Source organism: Nicotiana tabacum, chromosome 6 (assembly GCF_000715075.1).
Source record: "Nicotiana tabacum cultivar K326 chromosome 6, ASM71507v2, whole genome shotgun sequence".
NCBI classification, from domain to species: domain Eukaryota; kingdom Viridiplantae; phylum Streptophyta; class Magnoliopsida; order Solanales; family Solanaceae; genus Nicotiana; species Nicotiana tabacum.
In genome coordinates, this window is record NC_134085.1 from 173,985,331 (window position 1) to 174,008,299 (window position 22,969).

Sequence of the window (22,969 nt, forward strand, 5' to 3'; positions counted from 1 at the left end):
TAAATTCTTTAAACAAATAACAAGATCGACGAAGAAACAATTATGAACTTAAACTTGAACTTAACAATATTAACAATTTCTAACAATACATAAACACATGAAACAAATTGAAGAAATAGTTGATTAAATTTCAATTTGAATCTAACAAACATCAAACTAACAAATACTTACTTAAACAATAATACAAACATGAAATAAACATGAAAACAACTAATTAAACTTCTATTTTGAAATCTGAAAATTAATTTTAACAAAGCACATGAACATGAACAAACTAGAAAAATAATTTCAACGATGAACAACGAACAAAACAAGAATTGAATTCTTTAACGATTTTGGATCCGGAAAATATCAAACAAAAATATGGACAAAAATAAAACTCAAAAACAACTAACCGGAGATGAATCAACGACGAACTTTGATTGTAAACAAATCTGTCCGAGAACGAATCTCGCACCAAGATAACTTGACGTCGAAGACGACTACGAACGGACGACCAAAGAAGGTGGTCGTTTGGCATCATTTAAAACGAAGAATGGCAGCCCGCCACAAGCAGAAGGCAGCAGCAACAACACTGCTGGAGCAGCAGCACGAAACAGTAGCAGCAGCGGTGTCGGAGAAGATGCAACGGCAGCCATGGGAGCTCGAGTTCGAGCTCGATGAAGCTCGTCCATGGCTGGACGCGGCGGGCAGCAGTTGTGGTGGTTTGTTTGGACGACACAGCAGCAACATGAAGGATGAAAAACGCAGCAGCAGCAGTGTTGGAGAAGAAGAAAACGCAACAGCAGGAGGAGAAGCAACTACGGGCAACAATGGTGGCGTAGAAGTTGCTCGACGAACTTGAAAAACGCAGCCATGGCAGCGAGGGGATGTCGTGGGGGTGAGAGTGGTTGTGTTGTGTGTGTGTTGACGTGAGGGGGCAGGGGTGTGAGGGGGGAAGGTCTGCCATGGGAGGAAGGGATGTGAGCTTGAGGAAGAAGAAGAAGATAGGAGAGAGGGGGGGGGGATGGTTTAGATTTTTAGGGTTTTCTTCTCCTATTTTTTTTTGTTTTGTTTTTGTTTTGTAAAAATGAAAGACAAATGGGGTTTGAGTCTTTTGGGTTATGGACTGGGTCGACCCAGTTCGAAATGGACTGGGTCGTAGGGAAGATTGGGCCAATTTTTGGGCCTGTGGCTTGAAATTGAAGAAGAGGCCTAATTCCGACTTTCTTTATATTTTTGCTTTCTTTTCTTCTTTTATTTCTCTAAAACTAAATTATAAAAATACTTAAACTATTATTAAGAATTAAATTAAGTTATAAAAGCGCAAATTAACTCCCAATAACAATTAACGCACAATTAAGTATTAATTAAGCATAAAATTGTATATTTGGACATTAAATGCTAAAAATGCAAACGATCCTTATTTTTGTAATTTTTTAATTTTTGTAAAACAAATTTAATTACTAACAACTATAGAATTAAATCATACATGCAAAATGCGACATATTTTTGTATTTTTTATTAATTTATCAAATAAACACGCACAAACAAATACAAATAATTATTCAAAATATCACAAAATATCACAAAATTGCACACCAAAGAAAAATCATTTTATTTTTGAATTTTTTGGGAGTAATTCTCATATAGGGCAAAAATCACGTGCTTACACATGCTAGGCCAACTATTCCAACCCCTACTTCGTCTAGCTCACAATCGTCTAAAAGAGTTGCGGGCTTAAAAGCTCTTAAATCTTGGACGGAGTTCAGGGGTTCTCAAGGTGATAATTATGATGAAACTTCACATCTAAATGAGCTTCAAGTTTATTTGTCTCAGGGACTTGAAAAGGAGAATCCAGACGACTCTTTTGATCTTTTGGAATGGTGGAAGGCAAGGGAAAAACATTTTCCGGTTCTTGCAAGGATGGCTCGGGATATTTTATCAATTCAAGCTTCAACTGTTGCATCAGAGAGCGCTTTCAGTCAAGCAAGACTGCAAATAGGTGATCATAGAGCGTCTATGAGGGATAGCTTGGAAAAATCAGTACTGTTTAGAGATTGGATCCGCTCGGAAAGAAGAAACTTTGGAATTGCAGAAGCACAACCGGCGATAGATGAAGCTTATGAAGAAATGATAGCGGAACTTGCGGAGGATTCGGCTTCGCCCGGAAGTGGTGATGAACAAGCTTCTTTTCCACCACCACCAACGCAACCTCCTCCGAACCTTGAAGGATTTATGAGATTTGTTAGAGATAATACATAGACTAATATGTAACTTGTATTTTGGCACATCTTCATTAGTTTTTTTTCCTTCTAATGGTGGTATTAGTACCTTGTTGTGCTCATTCCATTGGGGGAAGGATGACTAAGAAAGATATGCCATTTTTGGTAATAAAATTTGTTGCTTCTACCCTTGAATATCTTTTCGCAATATTTCTTTGTCTTTACTTAGAATTATTTATAAGCTACAATATATACATAAGATACAATATATATACTACAAGAAAATATATAAGAGAATATATATACATAAGATACAATATATATACTACAAGAAAATATATTATGCGAATATATATACATAAGATACAATATATATACTACAAGAAAATATATTATGCGAATATATATACATAAGATACAATATATATACTACAAGAAAATATATAAGAGAATATATATACATAAGATACAATATATATACTACAAGAAAATATATAAGAGAATATATATACATAAGATACAATATATATACTACAAGACAATATATTATGCGAATATATATACATAAGATACAATATATATACTACAAGAAAATATATAAGAGAATATATATACATAAGATACAATATATATACTACAAGACAATATATTATGCGAATATATATACATAAGATACAATATATATACTACAAGACAATATATTATGCGAATATATATAAATAAGATACAATATATATACTACAAGAAAATATATAAGAGAATATATATACATAAGATACAATATATATACTACAAGAAAATATATTATGTGAATATATATACATAAGATACAATATATATACTACAAGACAATATATTATGCATGACAATTTAGTCTTTTACTATTGTTTTGTTATTTTTCTTTTTCGTCAAGCACATTAATAATTAGATCTACATATATACTACATATATATTTTTAATATAGCCATGATACTACAAGAAATTGCCTTAAAAAAAACCCCCCGCTAGGCCCGCGAAGCCCACGATCCCGACCCGTTAAGCCCAGGACTATGTGGACTTAGGCCCGTTACAGGCCGGTTTCACCCGTTGAGCCCACGAAGCCCGAAACCGCCAGAGCCCAGGCCCACGAAGCCCGACCCGTTTAGCCCACGACGGCCCGGACCCGGCCCAGAATACTAACACTACCCCAAAATAGTAGAACTCTTTTGATGCACTTGGCAGTCGTAACAATTCATGCCATATCGGTAACTGTAGTGTCAGTCTAACATGTGGAATTAGGCCCCAATCATTTACTTGTCATGTGCTAGCACCCTATTATATGATTTGATTGTATTAATTTGCTTTCTGAATTTCTTAATGTTTTGCGGAATTTGAACTTTAAAAAAAATAGCTCCGATTAGGGGTGTTTATAAAAATCCGAAAATCCGAATCAAATCGAAAACCAAATCAAACCGATCAAAAAAATCGATACTTTTTGGTTTGGTTTGATTTTGGTTTTGAAATATAAAAACCGATCAAATTTGGTTTGGTTTTGGTTTTAATTAAAAAAATCGAACCAAACCGAATATATGAGTAACTATTTTAAATTTATTATTACACCTATATATATATATGTATACTTTTATACAAAGTTTTAAAAAATTTATATTAAATATTAATCGTTTGCACTTTTAGTACAGTTCTTTACCTTTACATTCTAGTTTAATTAGTATTTTTCTTTTGTTAAGTGTAAGAATCTATGTTATATTAAAAATAATATATTTTTAATTGAGTCCTTAAATTATTCATCACTATTTGATTCAATTATCATCAATATATCTTGGTAAATAGTAGATTTCTCAAAGGGCAATTGATTTGATAGTGTTACGTTGAAAATGTGGTCGCCGAAATGTGTGTTTGGTAGTGTATGTCTTATATTTAAGAAAAACCCGACATAAACCGAATCGAGAAAAAACCGACTTAATTGGTTTGGTTTGGTTCTAATATTTGAAAAACCAACTTACTTGGTTTGATTTCTTTTTAGGGAAAAATCGATCCAAACCGAACCATGAACACCCCTAGCTCCAATTGTAACATAGAGTTCATGAGTTTGTGGTCAAATATTTTATTTTATTGTGTGTATGCATACGCACACATCATCTCGAACATCCTATTACTCATGGAATATTCACAAAGATATTTGATTAGATACTTTTTGACAATTAAAATCAAATACTTCAAGAAGATCCATAACATCCTTTAATGGAAATATCACTTCATGGAGATCAAATACATTCCAATGAAGTCTGCATCATCATACGTTCGAGAAATACGTTGTTTAAGCTCTCGAATCACGGAGAACAATCCAAAAAGAAAAATCAATGGAGCAAACAGAATTGTACATACAAAAATTCAAAAATAAAATTAATTTTTTTACAACAACGATAACATAACCAATGCAACCTTGTTGAGTGAGTAAGGCCCGATCGAGCTTATGTGCTTGCCAGGTCTTTCACCATCTGCTTTTCCTCGAGAATGTGAGACTGCTCACCTTCAGTAATCGTATTGTCCGCTCTTTTCATTGATTATACAGCTTTCTCTAAACAAGGAATTTCTAGGGAGTCCTCCTATTCGGCTAAAGGCGCAATAGCTTTTTCTCACGGACACATTCGCGCTTGCTCTTAAGAACCCTATTTTCATCGTGCTTTTATTAGAGGTAGAAAACGTGCGTTTACCATCAAACTTATTGGGTTTCATTCTTTATTTTGAATAATAATTAGCTTTCTTTAAAAGGTTTCTTTGTCATAACTCATAATGGGAAATTGTCATTTTCAATCTGAGTTAGAGTGTGAGACCTAAAAATCGTGCTTATCCATTAATATCTACAAATATTATCGTATTGGTTCCTCGAGTCACTAAGGGGTCGTTTGGTAGGAGGTATAACAATAGTGCTAAATAGAGTGTATTAGTAATGCTGGTATTAGTAATACTGACATTAGTTATGCTGATATTAGTTATGCTGAGATTATTTTTTATCCGCTGTTTGGTTTGATGTATTAAAATATTGCATAATTTTTTAAAAATTCGGTGTTTACAAAAGTACCCTCCATAATTTTTAACTTTAACTATAAAAATTAACTTTATAGATAAAAATTAACCGTGCTTTTCCATGGCCAAAGCGTAAAGAGGAAATTTGTTTGCTAATAATATGGGGAAAGGCTTTTATTAGGGATTTGAGGGGGGCAATTAGGTCTTTCCCCATGTTTATGCAAGCATTAAAAACCCTTGCATTACTAATGTTATGGTTTCTTATGCATTGCTTATACATAACATAGTACCAAGTATAATGTATAACTAATACAAGTATACCAAATAAGGTATTAGTAATGCACAGAGCTAATGCTTGCATTATTTTTTCTAATACCTCTTACCAAACGACCCCTAAGCTTTAATACTATCATAGATGATGGGGTAGTAACTTTAATTAGTTTAGTTGGCCTTTCGTTCGATTCCTATTGAGTTTGGATTTTTGTCGTCGTTTCCTGTGTCTTACATGACGAATATGGTCTGTTTTGTGGTGGGTGAATTGATATATATTCATCTATTTACAAAAAAATAAAAAACCAATTGAGTTAGAGGTGACATAGGACCAAATACTTTTGCACGCAAATTTTCTTAAACATTAATTATAAAACATATTTGCTAAGCTCTTTGGTACTTTATAGAAGAAACTATATTCTACACTTCTCTTTTCCTCAATTGGTGTATTAATTTTTTTACCCTTTCCAACTCAGAAGAAACTATAGCTTTCAGTCACTTCTAAAATATACTAATAACTAACTTTTTTTGTCAATCCTCCCAGATACTTTATAGACTATTATCAAATCAGCGATATCCATATTGAAGATTTTTGTTTGTAAATTAAACGCTAATTAAATGTCTACTAGAAATATAACTTTTATAAGCTTGCTATTTTTACAATCCTGGGAAAAAAAAGTGCGACGAAAATTGAAGAACATTAAAGGTGTGTTGGGTACGAAATAAAACATTATATTTTTCAATTTTCTCATGTTTGATTGGCTTATATATTTTGAAAAATATTTTCCTTATGAACTCATTTTCCTCCAATTGGAGGAAAATGTTTTCCTTATGAAAATAAAGGAAAATATTTTCCAAAACTCGTTCTCAACCTTCCCCATCCTCACCAATCCACCCCACGTTCCCCACCCCCTCTCTCCAAAAAAGTTTTTTTTTTTCAAATTTCGGTTTTTCCGCTACCCCCCACCCTACTACCTCTCCACCCCACCCCCACCCCTACTCCCTCCCGCAAATTTTTTTTTTTTTTTTACCTTTTTTTGTAATTTTAAATTTCTATTTTTTCGTTTTTTTGCACCCCACCCCCACCTGCCCCCCTCCCGCGCCCCCCGCACAAATTTTTTTTACTTTTTTTTAATTTCAAATTTCTGTTTTTTTCGTTTTTCTGCCCGTCCCCTCCCCCCTCCCTGAAAAAAAATATTTTTTAAATATATTTTTCAGTTTTAATTTTTTATTTATCGGTTCAAAATTTTACAAGTTCCAAAGTTATGAGTTCGGAGGTTTATGTGTCTGGAAGTTTACGGGTTTAGAAATTATAAAGTTTAGGGGTTCGAAATTCCGCGATTTCGAAAGTTTAACGGTTCAAAAGTTTATGAAATTTGTGGGTTCGGAAGGTTGTTGGTTTGAAAGTTTATGGCTTCATGTTTATTATATCTAAATTATTTATGAATACTCTTAAGAAGTCATTTTCTTTAATTTGGGTATCAAACACCGAAAAATGAACAAGATAACTACTTATTTTCCAAGAAAACATTTTTCGTTATACAAACACACCCTAGAGAGTCAAAATTTTATAAGTTTGACCAATTTTGGTGGTGTTCTCTTTCAAGACAACAATTTAATGGCTTAAAATGCACCATCTAAACCAAGTATATATTGTCAATCGTCCAATTAGATACTAAAATATGAAATAGAAAAACCCACGTACATGCTATTTGTACTAAATAAATGCAAGATATATGTCATGTTGCTAAGATAAGACTCATTGTTAAGTACTCCTTAGTTTGTGTGATTAATTCGGATTTCGAGAGTCAAATAATTTTTTTTATTACAAAATTTTATATGCTTTTTAAATATTTTAATTGTTAGTTATTTTATTTTTTATATTTAAATTCGGGATCAAAATTATAAAGTCTGACTCTAGAAATCTATGGAGTATATAAAATAAGATGGAGGGAGTAATAAAGCGAATGTTAAGTAATAGATCGAACAGAAAAAGAATTTGAAAGGAACAAAGCGCTAAATAACACAACGGAGCGGCATACGGAGAGCGGGAATACCCTTTTATAGAAAAGGCAAAAACCGTTTCGCGTGCGAAGAGAAATTACACGTGCGCAAACGGCCGTTATCAATGTCGGTTTCTTCCAATGAAACCCCGTCACTTTGTTGCTCTGCCGTTTCTGGTCCCACCCACCGCCACCACCCACATCTTTTCCGCTAAATGTAGTCGAATTTTTTATTATTATCAGCCACTAATCAATCCAACAGGAAAAAGAAAAGAAAAGAGAAAAAGCAATTATCGCTCCATCTTTCCTACTACAGTATTTCTCTGTCTCTCTCAGACATCAGAATAAATACTCAAAAGAGTGACTGAGAGAAAAAGAAAACAGCTGTCTGTCTCTGAGATTCGAGGGGGCCTCATACAAATGTAAATATACAAAGGAAAAGGTCCTGACCAACAACACTTGTCTACTGAACTTGTTAAATAGTTGCTGCCGTTTCTGCTTAACATTAAGGATTGAAGTTTTCGTTTTGATGGGTTTGTAACAACTTCACTCCTGTGGATTTTTCATTTCGCAAAAATCAGTAAGTTACTTTCCTTTTTATATTGATGTTTTTGGGTTCTGATTTTTTCTGCTCTAATTTTGTTTCCAGTCAATTTTATATGTCTTTCTTTATTAATTTGATGAAGTTTGCTGATTCCGCAAGTTTTCAGTTTTACTATTGGCATTGAGTATGAGCTTTATATTAATTGAGATTTGAGAATAAGGTGCTTAGCTGGTGGGCTTGGACCTAGAAGTTTCGCTTGATTTTTTCCGTTTCATGGGATTGCTATTAGGTTTATTTGGTGCTTTCTAGATAAAATATATATTTTTTAAAAAAATTGTGAATGTATGAGTTTTCACTGTTTATCTTACGAGTCCTCAAAGATGATTTTTTTTCTATTCTAACTGTGGACGATATAATCAAATGTTCATAATTATCAAGGCAGGCTACTATTGGCTTGAATTAAAATATTTGCAACAAAATTGAATGAAGTTTATCGTTATTTGGATGTTTCGTAAGTTGTGAGAACTTTCCAAATATAAGAATTAACCTACAATAGCCGCCGCTTAAACTAAAAATAGCCGGAAGGTGTATAATATATACATGTATAAACGTATATAACTAGTGTATGTATCCGGCTAGAAAAAGTAAATAGTGAATCCGGCTAGCTATTTGTGTAAAGATCCGGTTCAAATACTTGTACAAACTACAAAGAGGGAAAGTGCATAAACCAGACCTTATGTCTTAATTCATAATGTATGTTAATAAATGCATTGTCTTTTCTGTGACTTATATGTGTTCATTGTGAATTGTTGGATTAAATGACTCTAAACCAACATGAAGGAATTATGTTGCCTGACTTGATGAATAATTGATAATCCAATGCAAGAAAGTTGTTACACTGGAATAAAAAAGAGGCAAATGGGGAGGAGAAAAATTATCCGCTCGAGTTTGTTAGTGTGAGGAATATATTTGCAAAAGTAGTGAAAAACTTCCCATGGAAGCGTCCTGCATCACATGTTTGGAAAGAATTTCCGATAACAAAATGGTTGCGACGGTTACAAATCTAATAACAAAACTCATGAAAGGTGGTTATGGTTTTCCATTCTTTCTTTCCTAATGAATCCAAACTTATTGATGGTGGTAATCCTTTTTCCCTTCTCTCTTCCCACGGAATCCTACTAATTAGATGTCCTAAAGGAGTAAAAACATGCGGTTTCTCCGCCCTTCCTTTTTGTAGTGCCATTGCTTTCGGCTATACATAGGTTTTGAACTAACAGGTACTCCAATAGTAATTTCTTAGCTCGTTCACAATTGTTTTGGTTATAATGTTGCATCGACTTTCACCTATTTTTCTTTGTTAGAAGCACCATAAATCTTTTGATTTGACTTCCATGCTTTTCTGTTGATCTCTTATCATTGAAAGAATACTATATGCTTGCTCTGTCTAGTGTTTGGAGACAACCAAGTTGTACGGTTCTGTTAATTAATGTTTTCATTCTATTGAAAGATTCTGTTGTAGTAGCTGTAATATTCTTATTTGAATACCTATAAAATTAAATTCTTATTTGATTATTTGGCATGATTTTTAAGGAAGGAGATGGGCTTTGCTTTTGCAGGCTAGGAGTGGTTTTTGCCGACCCCTGTGCATATCAGGCACCATGTTGGAGCGATCATATCTTGTTTCAAGGGACTTGCCTTATGCGCGTGAGCAAGAGAGCAAGTGGATATACTATGCTTTCCATGTTATTGAACACTCAAATGGAAAGCGTCCTTTGGAGGATGTAGCAGACATTAGGGTTTAGGGTTTAGGGTTTAGGGTTTAGGGTTTAGGGTTTAGGGTTTAGGGTTTAGGGTTTGAGAAAGTCATCAAAGCTGCTTGATGCCCTAGAGAAGGAGGAAACCATGCAGTGTCTTCATGATCTTTCGCTCTCTCAAGAGGAACAATCAGATAAGCAGCATGATAGTGGCACTCATTCTGATTCAAGTTCTTTAATCCACCAAATTGGGCGAGACCTTTCAATAAATTGCCTGCTTCATTGCTCAAGGTCAGATTATGGGTCTATTTCTTCATTGAACCAGAGTTTTAGGTCATTAATTCAGAGTGGAGAACTTTATAGGCTCAGGAGACAGATGGGTATCATAGAACATTGGGTTTATTTCTCTTGCAACCTCCTTGAATGGGAGGCTTTTGATCCCATTCGTCGTAGGTGGATGCATTTACCAACAATGACTTCAAATGAATGCTTCATGTGTTCTGACAAGGAATCACTGGCAGTTGGTACTGAACTTCTCGTCTTTGGCAAGGAAATAGAGTACCATGTCATCTACAAATACAGCATCCTCACAAACTCATGGTCGTCGGGGATGAAGACAAACACACCTAGGTGCCTCTTTGGCTCTGCAAGCCTTGGGGAAATTGCAATTGTAGCAGGAGGGTGTGACTCGAGGGGAAATATACTAAGCTCGGCGGAGCTTTATAATTCTGAAACAGGAACATGGGAGACTCTCCCAAGCATGAATAAACCAAGAAAATTGTGTTCAGGTGTATTCATGGATGGGAAGTTCTACGTAATTGGTGGGGTTGGTGTTGGCAATTCAACCGTGCTTACTTGTGGCGAAGTGTATGATTTGAAAGCAAGGTCTTGGATTGAGGTACCTGATATGTACCCAGCACGTAATAGAGGGGCTGGAGCTAATGATGCTCTTGCAGCAGCTAAGGCACCTCCACTCTTAGCAGTTGTAAAGAATGAGTTATACGCTGCTTATTACGCTGAAAATGAACTCTGGAAATATGATAAGGAAAGAAACTTATGGATTACTATAGGAAGATTGCCCGAGCATGCGACTTCTATGAATGGTTGGGGGCTTGCATTTAGGGCATGTGGAGATCAGCTCATAGTTATTGGAGGACCTAGGGCGTTGAATGGGGGATTCATTGAGATTAATTCTTGGGAACCTACGGAAGGCGCACCAAACTGGAATTTATTGGGCAGAAAACATTCAGGAAATTTTGTCTATAATTGTGCAGTGATGGGTTGCTGAGGTGTCTTATTTTGATGGGAGTATCGAAGTCTGTATGATCTCCTCTCTGCATTTAGATCCTCAAAGTCACCTGTTTACTTTTTTATCTTCTGTTGTCATTTTGTATCATTATCAATTGGTTAACCTGAGAAATTCATAATGTGTAGAAGTGACATAGACCAATAAGTTGAAGCAGTGACAAGGTTCTAGTTTGCCATGAAGATTTGGAAAATTTTACTGAAAACATAATTGAAACTGCGTTGTATGATAACCTGAATTTCATTTATATTTTTATTATTATTTTTTTACGGCAAAATACATAAGTTACCCCTTGAACTAAGGACCAAATCTCTCGCACACATTTTTTGCGGACAAAAATCACCTTACACACTTAACCTTTCTAAAATGTGTCTAATACACACCTCTTTAGCTATGTGCCATGCGCGTGTTAGTTACACAAGAGAAGCGAGTGAGTGCTAAAAATTGTGTCTGAATCTTTATACGGATGCCACGTGGCCATTTTTAAATTTTTTTGGAGTTATTTTCATTTTCCTATTCCCCAATCTGCCTTAGCCGATGACATTTTTGCACTCCACAATTCACCTGCACACAGAATATCCACTAAGTTTTAATTCACTGTCATGTTCACAGATTCACCATCCACAATTTACAATAATCAAGAAGCTCGTACACACATATTTTTCATATATTTCTTCACCTGAACAATGCAAATTTCCTATGGAAACAGTCTCGTCCACTTCTCTTTACCCATTTGACATTGCAGTAGTCTATTTTCCATTTTCACATCACCCATTTGACATAAATAACTCCAGTGTGTTTCCTTTTTCATTTCTTTTTTTTTGTTGGAATCTAATTAGTGATGAATTTTGTGGGTGAAATGAAAGAACAATTTTGCAATGGTGGTTTCTCGGGGATTAGAGGTGTATGTGAGAATTAAAAAAAATGGGGAGAAGAGGGGTTTGTGGCTGCTGGTTTGTGTCCTATGTTTTGAAAAATGGGGCTCTTGATATAGGGAAGGGGAAGCATTGTGGTGGGGGGCTGAAGATTATTATAAGATGTAATTAGGAGAAATTTATGATTTTTGTTGAGGGAGGTGACTGAGGGAGAAGATGACAATGTTGCCGATGAGGGTTCCGGCGAGTTATTTTCTTTTTCTTTTTCTTTCTGTTTTGAAAAAGGACGGTTTTTCATTTTCTTTTTCTTTGTTTAAGTTAATTACACGTGTCATATCATTACTGGTGCGTCGTATACACTTGTTAAAAAAAAGTGGTCAAACACAGAAGAGGCGTGTATTAGACACATTTTAGAAAGGTTAAGTGTGCAAGGTGATTTTTATCCGCAAAAAATGTGTACTAGGGATTTGGTCCTTAGTTCAAGGGGTAACTTATGTATTTTGCCTTTTTTTTTTTACCTTACTATTATGCTGCCTGCGATATGCCATAGTGGTTCTTTGCTTCTGTCCCCAAAAGGTATCTATAGTGTTAGAGCTGTAACTTTGATATCTTATCCTGCTTTCTTGCCTACAGAGTCTATAACTTATATAAGTTTTTGCATATCTTCTGAAAGCTCTATTTGCATTTTCATATTGGAATTGAAAACAGAAATACCATGTTGGATGTAATTTTATGTGCTTCTATAGTTGGTCGATTCTGTCTATGCTTCTCTGTTTAGTAGGAGGAAGTTCATATTCAATATCTATATGATGGCAGTGTCAAATAATTGCTTAAAACTAATATCTAAGTGTCATTTAACTGTGGGAATAAGTGAGTATATTAAGCTACTGATACTACTCATGTGACACTAGCTGTCATCTCCAACATCTTCTGTGTCGCTATCGTTACATGTCAGTGGTTCGTAAAGTCTTTTTGTGAAGGAAAAAAAGATGTACTTAGGAAAGAGAGGGAAAGTGTAAGAGCAAAGCCACCTAGGAATTGGATTTGAGTGTAATTGGGTGTAATTACACAGTTTGACATATTTGTTTAGCCAGGTAATTACTTAACCAGCATAGATTTGCGTGTAATTGGAGGGGTGTAATTACACTCTCCAATTCTCAAGGGGAAGTGAGAATTGGTGGTAATTACACTATGTAATTACAAGGTTGCTTTTCATTTCTTTCCCTTTTATTTTTATTTTCTTTTTCTTTATAACTTTTTATTTCTATTTTTTTTAATTTTTTAATTTTATTTTTACTTTTTTTTTGAAATTTTAAAATATATTTTCTTTGTACATTATTTATGTTTTATTTCTCTACCTTTACTTTATGTTATTCCATGAAATTGCTTATATTTTATTTAATATTTATTTTATTATTTTATTTTTTGAAACTACACCTCCTAATATTAGAAATAATGAGTCATTAACAAACTTGGTATCTAATAAGTGATGCAATTAAAGTGGAATTTCGTTGTGAATGTGGTTATAAACTTATTATGTCTCCCAATCTTAAGCTGTATTGGAACCTATTATTATTATGTTGGAATTAGACATATGTTAAACTATTTTTAATTATTATATTTTAAAATTGTGTTATATTCATGGTTCCAATTTGCTTGTTTTAGTAGTATTGGCTCATATTGCATGTTGTTCATTTGAATAACGTTATGACATTATATTTATAAATATTAATTTATTTTATCAAACATGAATTCCATGATATTTTACAAAACATATGTTTTTAGTTTTTGTAAGTAACTAAATTAAATACTATTTATTTAGAATATATATAATAATTATTTTTACAATATTAGTTATAAATATATGATTACTAATTAATGTATATTCACGAAAAATATACATCTTAAATACAAAATATAATATCATTTATACTTTAAAAATTTATAGGCATATATTTATTATATTAACTTATAAGTTTTGATAATTACTTCATTTAAATTTTTATCTAATTGTGTAATTATACTTGTGCAACCAAATAGTAAATTTGTAATTACACTGTAATTACACTATGACAAATAAATAGGTCGTCATAATTACACAACTATGTAATTACTAGGCTGATAGTAATTACACCAATTCCAATTACCTGGTGGCTTTCCAAACAGACCTAAAGGAAACTTCACTGTTTCAGGAGTTCAGGTCATACATAGTATAAAACACCCTCTGCCAATTCACTGCCTCCTCTAACAGCGAAGACATGATGGATACAGATTTTTGTCGTTCAAGTACACCATTCCGTTAACTAGAAAAAATCCCATTTGTTTCTTACACTACCTTTTAGGAGTACTCATTTTGGGCGTCTCCTAAAACTAGTGTCCCTACCCATTAACAGTCTTTTTCCAATAAGGGAAATGTTGAAATCTTTGTCCAGTTAGTTTATGTTCTTGGAATCTTTGTACAGTCTAGTTTTTTACAGTAAACATTTTGGAATCAAGACCTACAATATAGTTGCAATGTTAATACTATCCTTGGTTCAATTTAAGGACCAGGGGAAACAAAAGCAGGACTTTGTGAATTCTTAGAAAGCTAGTATTAAACCCCTTCTTCATTTTGTTGATACAGTGGAAAATGTATTGGAAAACATAATTTCTATCCTATGTGTTCCATTCCTAATGATTTAAAGGGAAGGGAAGAAGGGAAAACTAGTTTGTTCTAAGACAGTTTTAATAGTGACTTGTACGGCTAACGAACAAATCAGCACTTAAATTTTATGAAACTTCTAACTGGGGGCAAATGAGTTTTGCCAATCGAAATTCAGAAGTCTGGGAAATTCGTGATCACCTTAGTGCAGCATTCAAATATTCAACGTTGTAGATTTTTTACCTTATGACCAAAATTCACTAAAAAGAGAAAGATAGGAGGTGAAAAAAAAATGCAGAAAAATAGCAAATTTATTATGAAGTGCAAGCAAATATTTAGAGTGTCCAATACAATTTTTTCAAGTTAAAAAAGAAGTGGAAACGCTATGAAAAGCAGGACAATAAAGAGAAAAAAGAAGAAGATACAAGTGATTAGGCAAGGGTGACCATTTTAAATAGTTAAATATTACATGAAAGATAAAAGAATATCATCGTGAGAAGAAGTAAAAAATTACAAAACAAGTGCAAAAGATATAACATCTCTTATTCCCGCAGCTGTCCTCGCAACTCTCTTCTGTACATCCATTATGTTTTACAAAATAGTCAAGAAATGTGAAAGCTACAAAAACAAACCTAAGAATATTTACCCTCGTGATACAACAAGAACACGGAGTTTGCTTATCAACTATTGGAAGTGTTAACAAAGTTACTTTTTTCATATTTTGTATATTTAAAAAGTTATTTAACTATCGGAAATAAAGTACTCCAATAAAATTACTTTCTTTAACAAAAAAATGACTTTACTATTGTTATATCACTTCAAATATACTCTTAATGAAAAGTGTATTTTCATTTATAATTTAAGGACCAAATTTGTTCCTTTTTTATAAAGATTAAGGACTCTTTTTGTTCAAAGACATAAATGAAGGACAAAATTGTAAAAAAACAGAATTATCTGAGTTTTTTTTTCTTTCTTCCTCAAAAGCCAAAACCCCAGAGGGACATCCTCGTCGTTCTTCTGTTCTCCGACGATTAGGGTGCGGAAATAATCAGCAAAACATCTTCTTTGCCTAATTGTGCTCCATTTGACTTCAACTTCTTGAGTATGTCCTTTGGCCTGCTGTAATTCGAGGATTCTCTGTAGGCTTGTTGCAAAAATTAGCAGAATAAAGATATTAATTGCACTCAAAATTGCGAGTTGATTCTTTTTCATAAACCATATGATCCGAATACATCAACGATGGACTCGATAATTCGAACTCTACCTCCACCCTCGTCGCTGTCACCGTCAGTCGTTTCTTTCCTCAACGCCAAACTCAACACAAGAGAAGACCTTGATCAGGCCCCGGGTCTTGTTTCGGAGCTCCGAAGTCAGTGTCATGCCCTCGATCAAAGCCTTTCGGATCTCAACACGCAGCTCCGGAACTATCTCATCAACTACGCCTCCCATTCGGATCGAACTGGTGCTCTTCTCCGTGATATAAATTCCAAATTGGGAGATCTTCAGTCTGCTTCTTGCTCTGCAGCTTCTTCATCAGGTATAAACTGCATTTTGTACATACACTTGCCAGTTATAATCCTTATATGTATTAACTTATAGAAATCCGTGATTTTTGAAATCTTTGCGAAGATGGAGGATCGGGGAAGGTACTGGGGGAGGAGCTACCGGCTTTGGCTAAGGAGGTTGCTAGGGTTGACACAGTGCGAACGTATGCAGGTGAGTTCACATGGCAAAATTATCTTTTCTAATCTCTATGTTTTCTTTCGGCTTGAACTTTTCCTTTTTTAGTTTTGTCAGTTATTTAGAACGAGGGAAAAAGATAGATAAGAAGGTATCCAGAAGATACAATGAATAAGTAAATTCAGAGTTCAGTAAGGAAGAAATATATTGCAATCTGTTGTGAAATGAAGTAACAATGTCAGTTTTGGTTCTTTTGTCTAATTAGGCTTACAGTCACCAAATTTTACCACATACTAAATGACTGATTCAAGACCTTTTTGCGATCTTCTATTTCTAGGCTATGATCAGAGTAAAACGAGCTTATGTTACCAAATCTCTATGCGTTATTGCTGTGACAAAAACACTGAGACACATTTAATATAGCGGAGTATTAAGTGGTCTGTTGAGTGCCAAAGGGCAAAAAAATGTGTAAGGCAATTTCATATTGGTCTCATTGTAGGGAAAAGAAAAGCACCTTTGAATTCAAGGCAAATACTTGGACATAGGTCTGTTAAAAACTAAATGCTAGCAACTCTTTACGTTGCAGAAGATCTATAAAGAAGCTTTATTTGGTGTTTATGTGTGAGAACAGCGAGATATTGCTCATGTTTGTTTCAAGTTTCTACATCGTCCTTCCTAAAGGGGATATAGGAGAACTTCTTTGGAATATGTGAGTTATTTTTGTTGTTCCTTCTACGCTTGGAGAGTTTTCTGCTGTCTAAATTAGAGGGTTTTGGTTAAAAGATAAAGCTCTGTTAGCCATATTATTTCTTATTGAGTTTTTTGTGAACCTAGTTGCAAATTGCAAGTTTTTAGTGGATTCATTCATGGTCCCAAGATGAAAAGCTTACATTCAAATATGAAATGGAGGACATCTTCAAGTTTAGCACATATATTTTGGTCGGTCAAGTTTCACTCATATCTTAAATTAAACAGTATTTAGAAAAGCTCCCGCATTTAAACTCTAGTTCCATTGATATACAATGCATCCAGCTAATTGAGGTTGACATATATTTAGTGGCATTTTGAACGTTTAACTTTTTCTTGCGGAGACAATTAACATTGTGACCTTTGTTGCCATATGCCGAATGGGCCTTGGATTCCTTGTAAGCTTTTCTTGTTTTTGTAATTTATTGAGTTCCTTTTTGTTTATGTTGTGCAATCTGTTCCTTCATAGAGGTGGGAATTCGGTTAGATGGATGTAACAATCTTACTGAATTTAGCATGATGGAAATTGTAGAGGAGCTCTAGTATTAGGGAACCAAAATTATTGGAATTAAAATTGGCCCGAAAAGAGATACATATTTAGTGAGGATTCATATGCCGATCCCAACTAGTGTGAGATTAGGGCGTAGTTATTGTTGATTTGGGGCGAACTTTCCTTTCAGAGACATGGTTACTTATAGATCATGGGGGCAACCCATCCATGTTTGTTTGTCTCTTATCTGCATCATCATCAATATCAGTTGTTTTGAGCCTAATAGTCTAATACATGGTGATGATCTATTACTCCATTTTGATTTGGAAATATTTCATTCTAACCACCGTATCCATTGTAATTTCCAGAGACAGCACTGAAGCTTGATACTTTGGTTGGTGACATTGAAGATGCGGTCTCCTCCGCCGTGAAGAGAACTTTGAGGAGAGAACCATCTACAAAAAGTTCAGAAGTTAGTGTCCTCTTGGAATGGAAGTAAAATTTCTGTGGCCATTCTGTTTATATCCTTCTCTAATTTTTTATGTTTTTCAGGAGATGCGAGGCCGTGCTATCAGAACACTGAAGTTAACTGAAGACACACTAAGATTCGTAGCAAAAACATATCCTCAGTGGACACGTCTTGTGTTAGCAGTTGATCATAGAGTTGATCGCTCTCTAGCCATTTTAAGACCTCAGGCCATTGCAGATCACAGATCCCTTCTCACTTCCCTTGGCTGGCCGCCACCTCTGTCCACTTTAAATTCCTCGGGCACAGAGTCAAAGCAGTCAGCTGATGTCCAGAACCCACTTTTCACAATGAAAAGGGACCTTAAACAACAATATTGTGAAAGTTTTCTAGCATTGTGCAGTCTGCAGGAACTGCAGCGCCAAAGAAAATATCGCCAACTTGAGGGACAGAATCGAGAAATTGCTTTGCACCAGCCACTTTGGGCCATTGAAGAGCTTGTCAATCCTATATCAATTGCATCTCAGCACCACTTCTCCAAGTGGGTTGATAAGCCTGAGTACATCTTTGCCCTTGTATACAAGGTGACCCGAGATTATGTTGATTCTATGGATGAGTTGCTGCAGCCACTGGTTGATGAAGCAATGCTGTCGGGTTACAGTTGCAGAGAAGAATGGATCTCAGCTATGGTTACTTCTTTATCGACGTACTTGGCCAAAGAAATATTTCCAGTGTATGTTAGTCAGCTGGATGAAGAGAGCACAAGCGGAACACAATCACAGGCTAGGATATCCTGGCTCCATCTTATAGATCTGATGATAGCATTTGATAAGCGAATCCAGTCTCTTGCTTCACACTCGGGTATCTTGCTTTCTTTGCAGGAAGATGGAAAACTAGAGAAACTTTCATCATTTTCTGTATTTTGTGACAGATCTGATTGGCTTGACTTGTGGGCTGATATAGAGCTTACTGATGCATTTGATAAATTGAAACCTGAGATTGAGAATGAAAGAAGTTGGTCGATGGAAGTTCATGGAGTTGCTGTTCTATCAGCCCAAGAAGACAACAAGTCTCCAGCGATTGCTGGTGCATTTCATCAGCGGTTATCGGCTGTTATTGATCGTTGTCGATCACTGCCTAGCATAACGTTGAGATCAAGATTTTTGAAATTGACAGGTCCACCAATTATACACAAGTTTTTGGGTAGTCTGCTTTTCAGGTGCCAAGAAGCCGAAGGATTAACTGCCTTGACAGATGATGATGCTTTGATGAAAGTTGCAAAGTCTGTAAATGCTGCACGCTATTTTGAGTCTATTTTAAATGAATGGTGTGAGGATATCTTCTTTCTTGAGATGGGGCTGAACCAGGTTACTCAATTGGACACATCTACTGATGGAAATGACTTTTGTTCAGAGGAATCATCTGGCAATGGAATTCTTTATGAAGAAATTAAGAAGCTGGAAGAATTTAGAACTGGCTGGGTCGAGAAGTTGTCTGTGGTAGTTTTGAGGGGATTCGGTGTTTGCTGCCGAGATTATCTAAAGAACAAGAAGCAATGGCAGGAAAAAGGTGAAGAAGGGTGGATGGTATCCCAATCTTTTGTTGGGGCACTAGATTATCTGCAAGGAAAGATGTCAGTACTTGAAAAAGCTTTGAATAGAATGGACTTTGTTGGGGTCTGGAGAAGTTTGGCCCCTGGGCTGGACAAATTGATTTTTAATGGTATTTTAATGACCAACGCTAAATTTTCTGACGGAGGAGTTGAGAGGCTTAGCAATGATTTAACAGTTTTATTCGGGGTGTTCGGAGCTTGGTGTTTAAGACCTGAGGGTTTCTTCCCCAAGCTGAGTGAAGGTCTAAAGATATTGAAAATGGGAAAGAAGCAGCTCCAGAATTGTTTGGCGGGAGGTGAAATATGGTTGAAAGAGAACGGGATAAGGCATTTGACAGCAATCGAGTCAGAAAAAGTAGCAAAGAATAGGATATAAATCTTGTTCCCTGTATAAGCTCTAGTTTTTGAAGTATTGCAGGAGAGGTTTACCAAATTTAGCACAGAATCATGGGAAGGAGTGCTCGGTTTTGATGTAGTCATTCTCACAGTTATAGTTATGCTCACATTTTCTTCAGTGAACTGTATTTTAAAGGAAGAATTATATTTCAGCAGCAAAATCGCAGGGAAAGGAACTGTTTATTGCTACGAACTTTGTATCATCCTGATGAACTTTCTTTCTTGGAAAATATATTCTTTTTTGACCACCTTTTAGACAGCAAAACAACGGTCACTTTGCTTCTTTTGACAGCAAAACATTAAAACTTTTGGGGAACTTAAATAAAATCGCGAAAAATTTATAAATGGCCAGTTTTATGTCTGGTCAATCAAATTTAGCCACATAATCAAAGGTCAACGATATTTAGCCGGTAAGTTAGAACGGTAACAATTTGTTGACTAAAATACTCCTATTTTGTTTATTAAATTTACGCGACTTACCTCATATTCTTCTTTAGCATAATCTTGCGGCGTCAATCTGCAAATCGAAGTAAGCTCTCTCAATTATTTTTTCGATTATTTGAATTTCTGTAGTTTGATTTTCTTCTACGATCACAGATTTAATTGTGATACTCTATGATTCTTCTCTTTGTAATTCAAACCAGAAAATTCAAAGTATCAGTAAAATAATTGAGTGAATTAAGTTTTTAAATTATTCTTGTGATTCTTCGAATTTTCTGGTTTAATTTTAATGCTTTAATTTGTGTTAATGTCTAATTTTCTCAATGCGTTAATCTGTGCTTAATTGTATTATATATCTTCTTTTCTGTAATTTAGATCGTAACTAATAAAATCTACATTGTTCAAAACTACAAAAAATAATATAAAATTCCGCAAAACATAACGCCAGCATAATTTGCTGGACGTTTCTAAATTAATATCTAAAGCTGAGATACTTCCAGTTTATTATACTGGAAATATCTCATAAAATGGTTTTACAGTGATTGATTCTAAAAATGAACAAAACACAAGTATAATACGCCGTAGCTCTTTGTATTAGTATGCAAAACTCATAAAACTCCAATGTATTATACTGGAAGTATCTTTCATTCAAACTACTATAAAAAATTACTAAAAAAATGGTATAGAAAAAAATACCAGTATAAAATACTGCACTTTTCTTAATTTAATATATAAAACTCAAAAATTTCCAGTAGATTATATTGAAAATATCTGTAATTCAGACCAGTAGATTATATTGTGAATAAAATGCTAAATTTTTATATCGTGCAGAATATAAATCGTGCAGAACATAATATAAAATCGTGCAGAACATAATGCCAGTATAATTTGCTGGACCTTTCTAAATTAATATCTAAAGCTGAGAAACTTCCAGCTTATTATACTGGAAGTATCTCATAAAATAGTTTTACAGTGGTTGATTCCAAAAATTAAGAAAACACAAGTATAATACGCTGGAGCTTTTTGTATTAATATGTAAAACTCATAAAACTCCAACGTATTATACAGGAAGTATCTTTGGTACAAAAGATAACGCCAGTATAAAAAACTCAAATTCTTCCAGCTTATTATACTGGAAGTATCTGTGATTCAAATAAGAAGAATACATCTAAATTTTTAAGATTCCCATAATTTCTTGATTAAAATGATAGACTTTTATGATTATATATGTGAAATCAATAAAGTCTGCAGCATAAAATGGTACAAAATATAACGCCAGTATAATATGCTAGAGATTTTTGAATAAATATCAAAATCTCAGATTCTTCCAGCTTCTTATACTGGAATTATCTTTGATTCAAATAAGAACACACATTCACATAATTTCTTGAAAAAAAAACACAAGTATAATATACTGGAGCTTTATGAATTAATATGAAAAAGTCATAAAACTCCAATGTATTATACTGGAAGTATCCAAACTACTATAAAAAATTATAAATAAAATGGTATAGAACAAATCTGGACGCTTGTTAATTTAATATGTAAAACTTAGACAATTCCAGTATATTATACTTGAAGTATCTGTGACTCAAACCTAAAGTGTTGAATAATAAGCTAAAATTTTATGATTACATATTTGAATGATACAAACTCTGCAACATATAATACTGGGAGGGATCTTTAATTAAACACCAGAAAAATAATGAATACGTCATGACCCAAAATCCACTAAGGGTCGTGATGGCACCGGCCACTGCTGTCAGGCAAGACAACCAAAATACTTGTTTAAGTTCTCGTTTTAAATTTTTTGAAAAACTATGGTTTTTCCTTCAATTTTACTAGTAAAAGACAATCCTTACAATGTAAATAAAAGAATGTTTGGAAGTAAATACAAGATACCCAATAATCATCCCAGAACCCGGTGTCACAAGTGCATGAGCATTTACTAAGAAGGAAATAAAATACAGTAACTGTCCGGAATACAAAGTGGATAGATATGAAAATACAGTACAATACTCTGAAGGGGACTCTGCTGGCTGCGAGTCATCTCGAGAAGTGCAACTCACCTAAGTCTCCATATCAACCATATTGCTACGCCCATTAGGCCGCTAAAGATGCATGTGCCCGTGCAACAAAAATGCACAGCAAGTGTAGTATGAGTACGAAACAACGTGTACCTAATGAGTATCCTGTCTAATCTTGAAGAAGTAGAGACGAGAGGTCGACTTCGACACTTACTAGTGGTCCAATAATAATATTTGTAAAAATGGGAGGAGATAATGGATTTTATAAAAACAAACAATTATAATTCATGAAGCCAAATAGCAGGTAAAACAACTTCCCAAATAATAATGGATTTCCAAAGACTTGCTTTTCGTTATCTTTATCAATTTATCTCCGGCCAGGAAAGACAAATATCAACATTTATAAATCTCAAACAGCAATACAAGCATGCGGATATCATTCCGAGGTCGTACGACCCGATCCAATATAAATGTAAAATGTGCACT

At 34.4% G+C, this 22,969-nt stretch overlaps 2 protein-coding genes across 2 annotated transcripts; both read left to right on the plus strand.

Annotated features, from left to right (window-relative positions):
* Nucleotides 1–7,743: 7,743 nt before the first annotated feature.
* Nucleotides 7,744–11,366, plus strand: LOC107815441 (F-box/kelch-repeat protein At1g74510-like). Its single transcript, XM_016641017.2, has 3 exons — nt 7,744–8,084; nt 9,665–9,844; nt 9,900–11,366. Exons 2-3 carry the CDS (start codon nt 9,707–9,709, stop codon nt 11,088–11,090), a joined length of 1,329 nt encoding a protein of 442 aa, XP_016496503.2. The 5' UTR covers nt 7,744–8,084; nt 9,665–9,706; the 3' UTR covers nt 11,091–11,366.
* Nucleotides 11,367–15,570: 4,204 nt separating this feature from the next.
* LOC107815440 (RINT1-like protein MAG2) lies at nt 15,571–20,263 on the plus strand. The gene is made up of 4 exons (XM_075255963.1): nt 15,571–16,161; nt 16,254–16,340; nt 17,910–18,013; nt 18,094–20,263. Exons 1-4 carry the CDS (start codon nt 15,864–15,866, stop codon nt 19,993–19,995), a joined length of 2,391 nt encoding a protein of 796 aa, XP_075112064.1. The 5' UTR covers nt 15,571–15,863; the 3' UTR covers nt 19,996–20,263.
* The last annotated feature ends 2,706 nt before the right edge of the window (nt 20,264–22,969 follow it).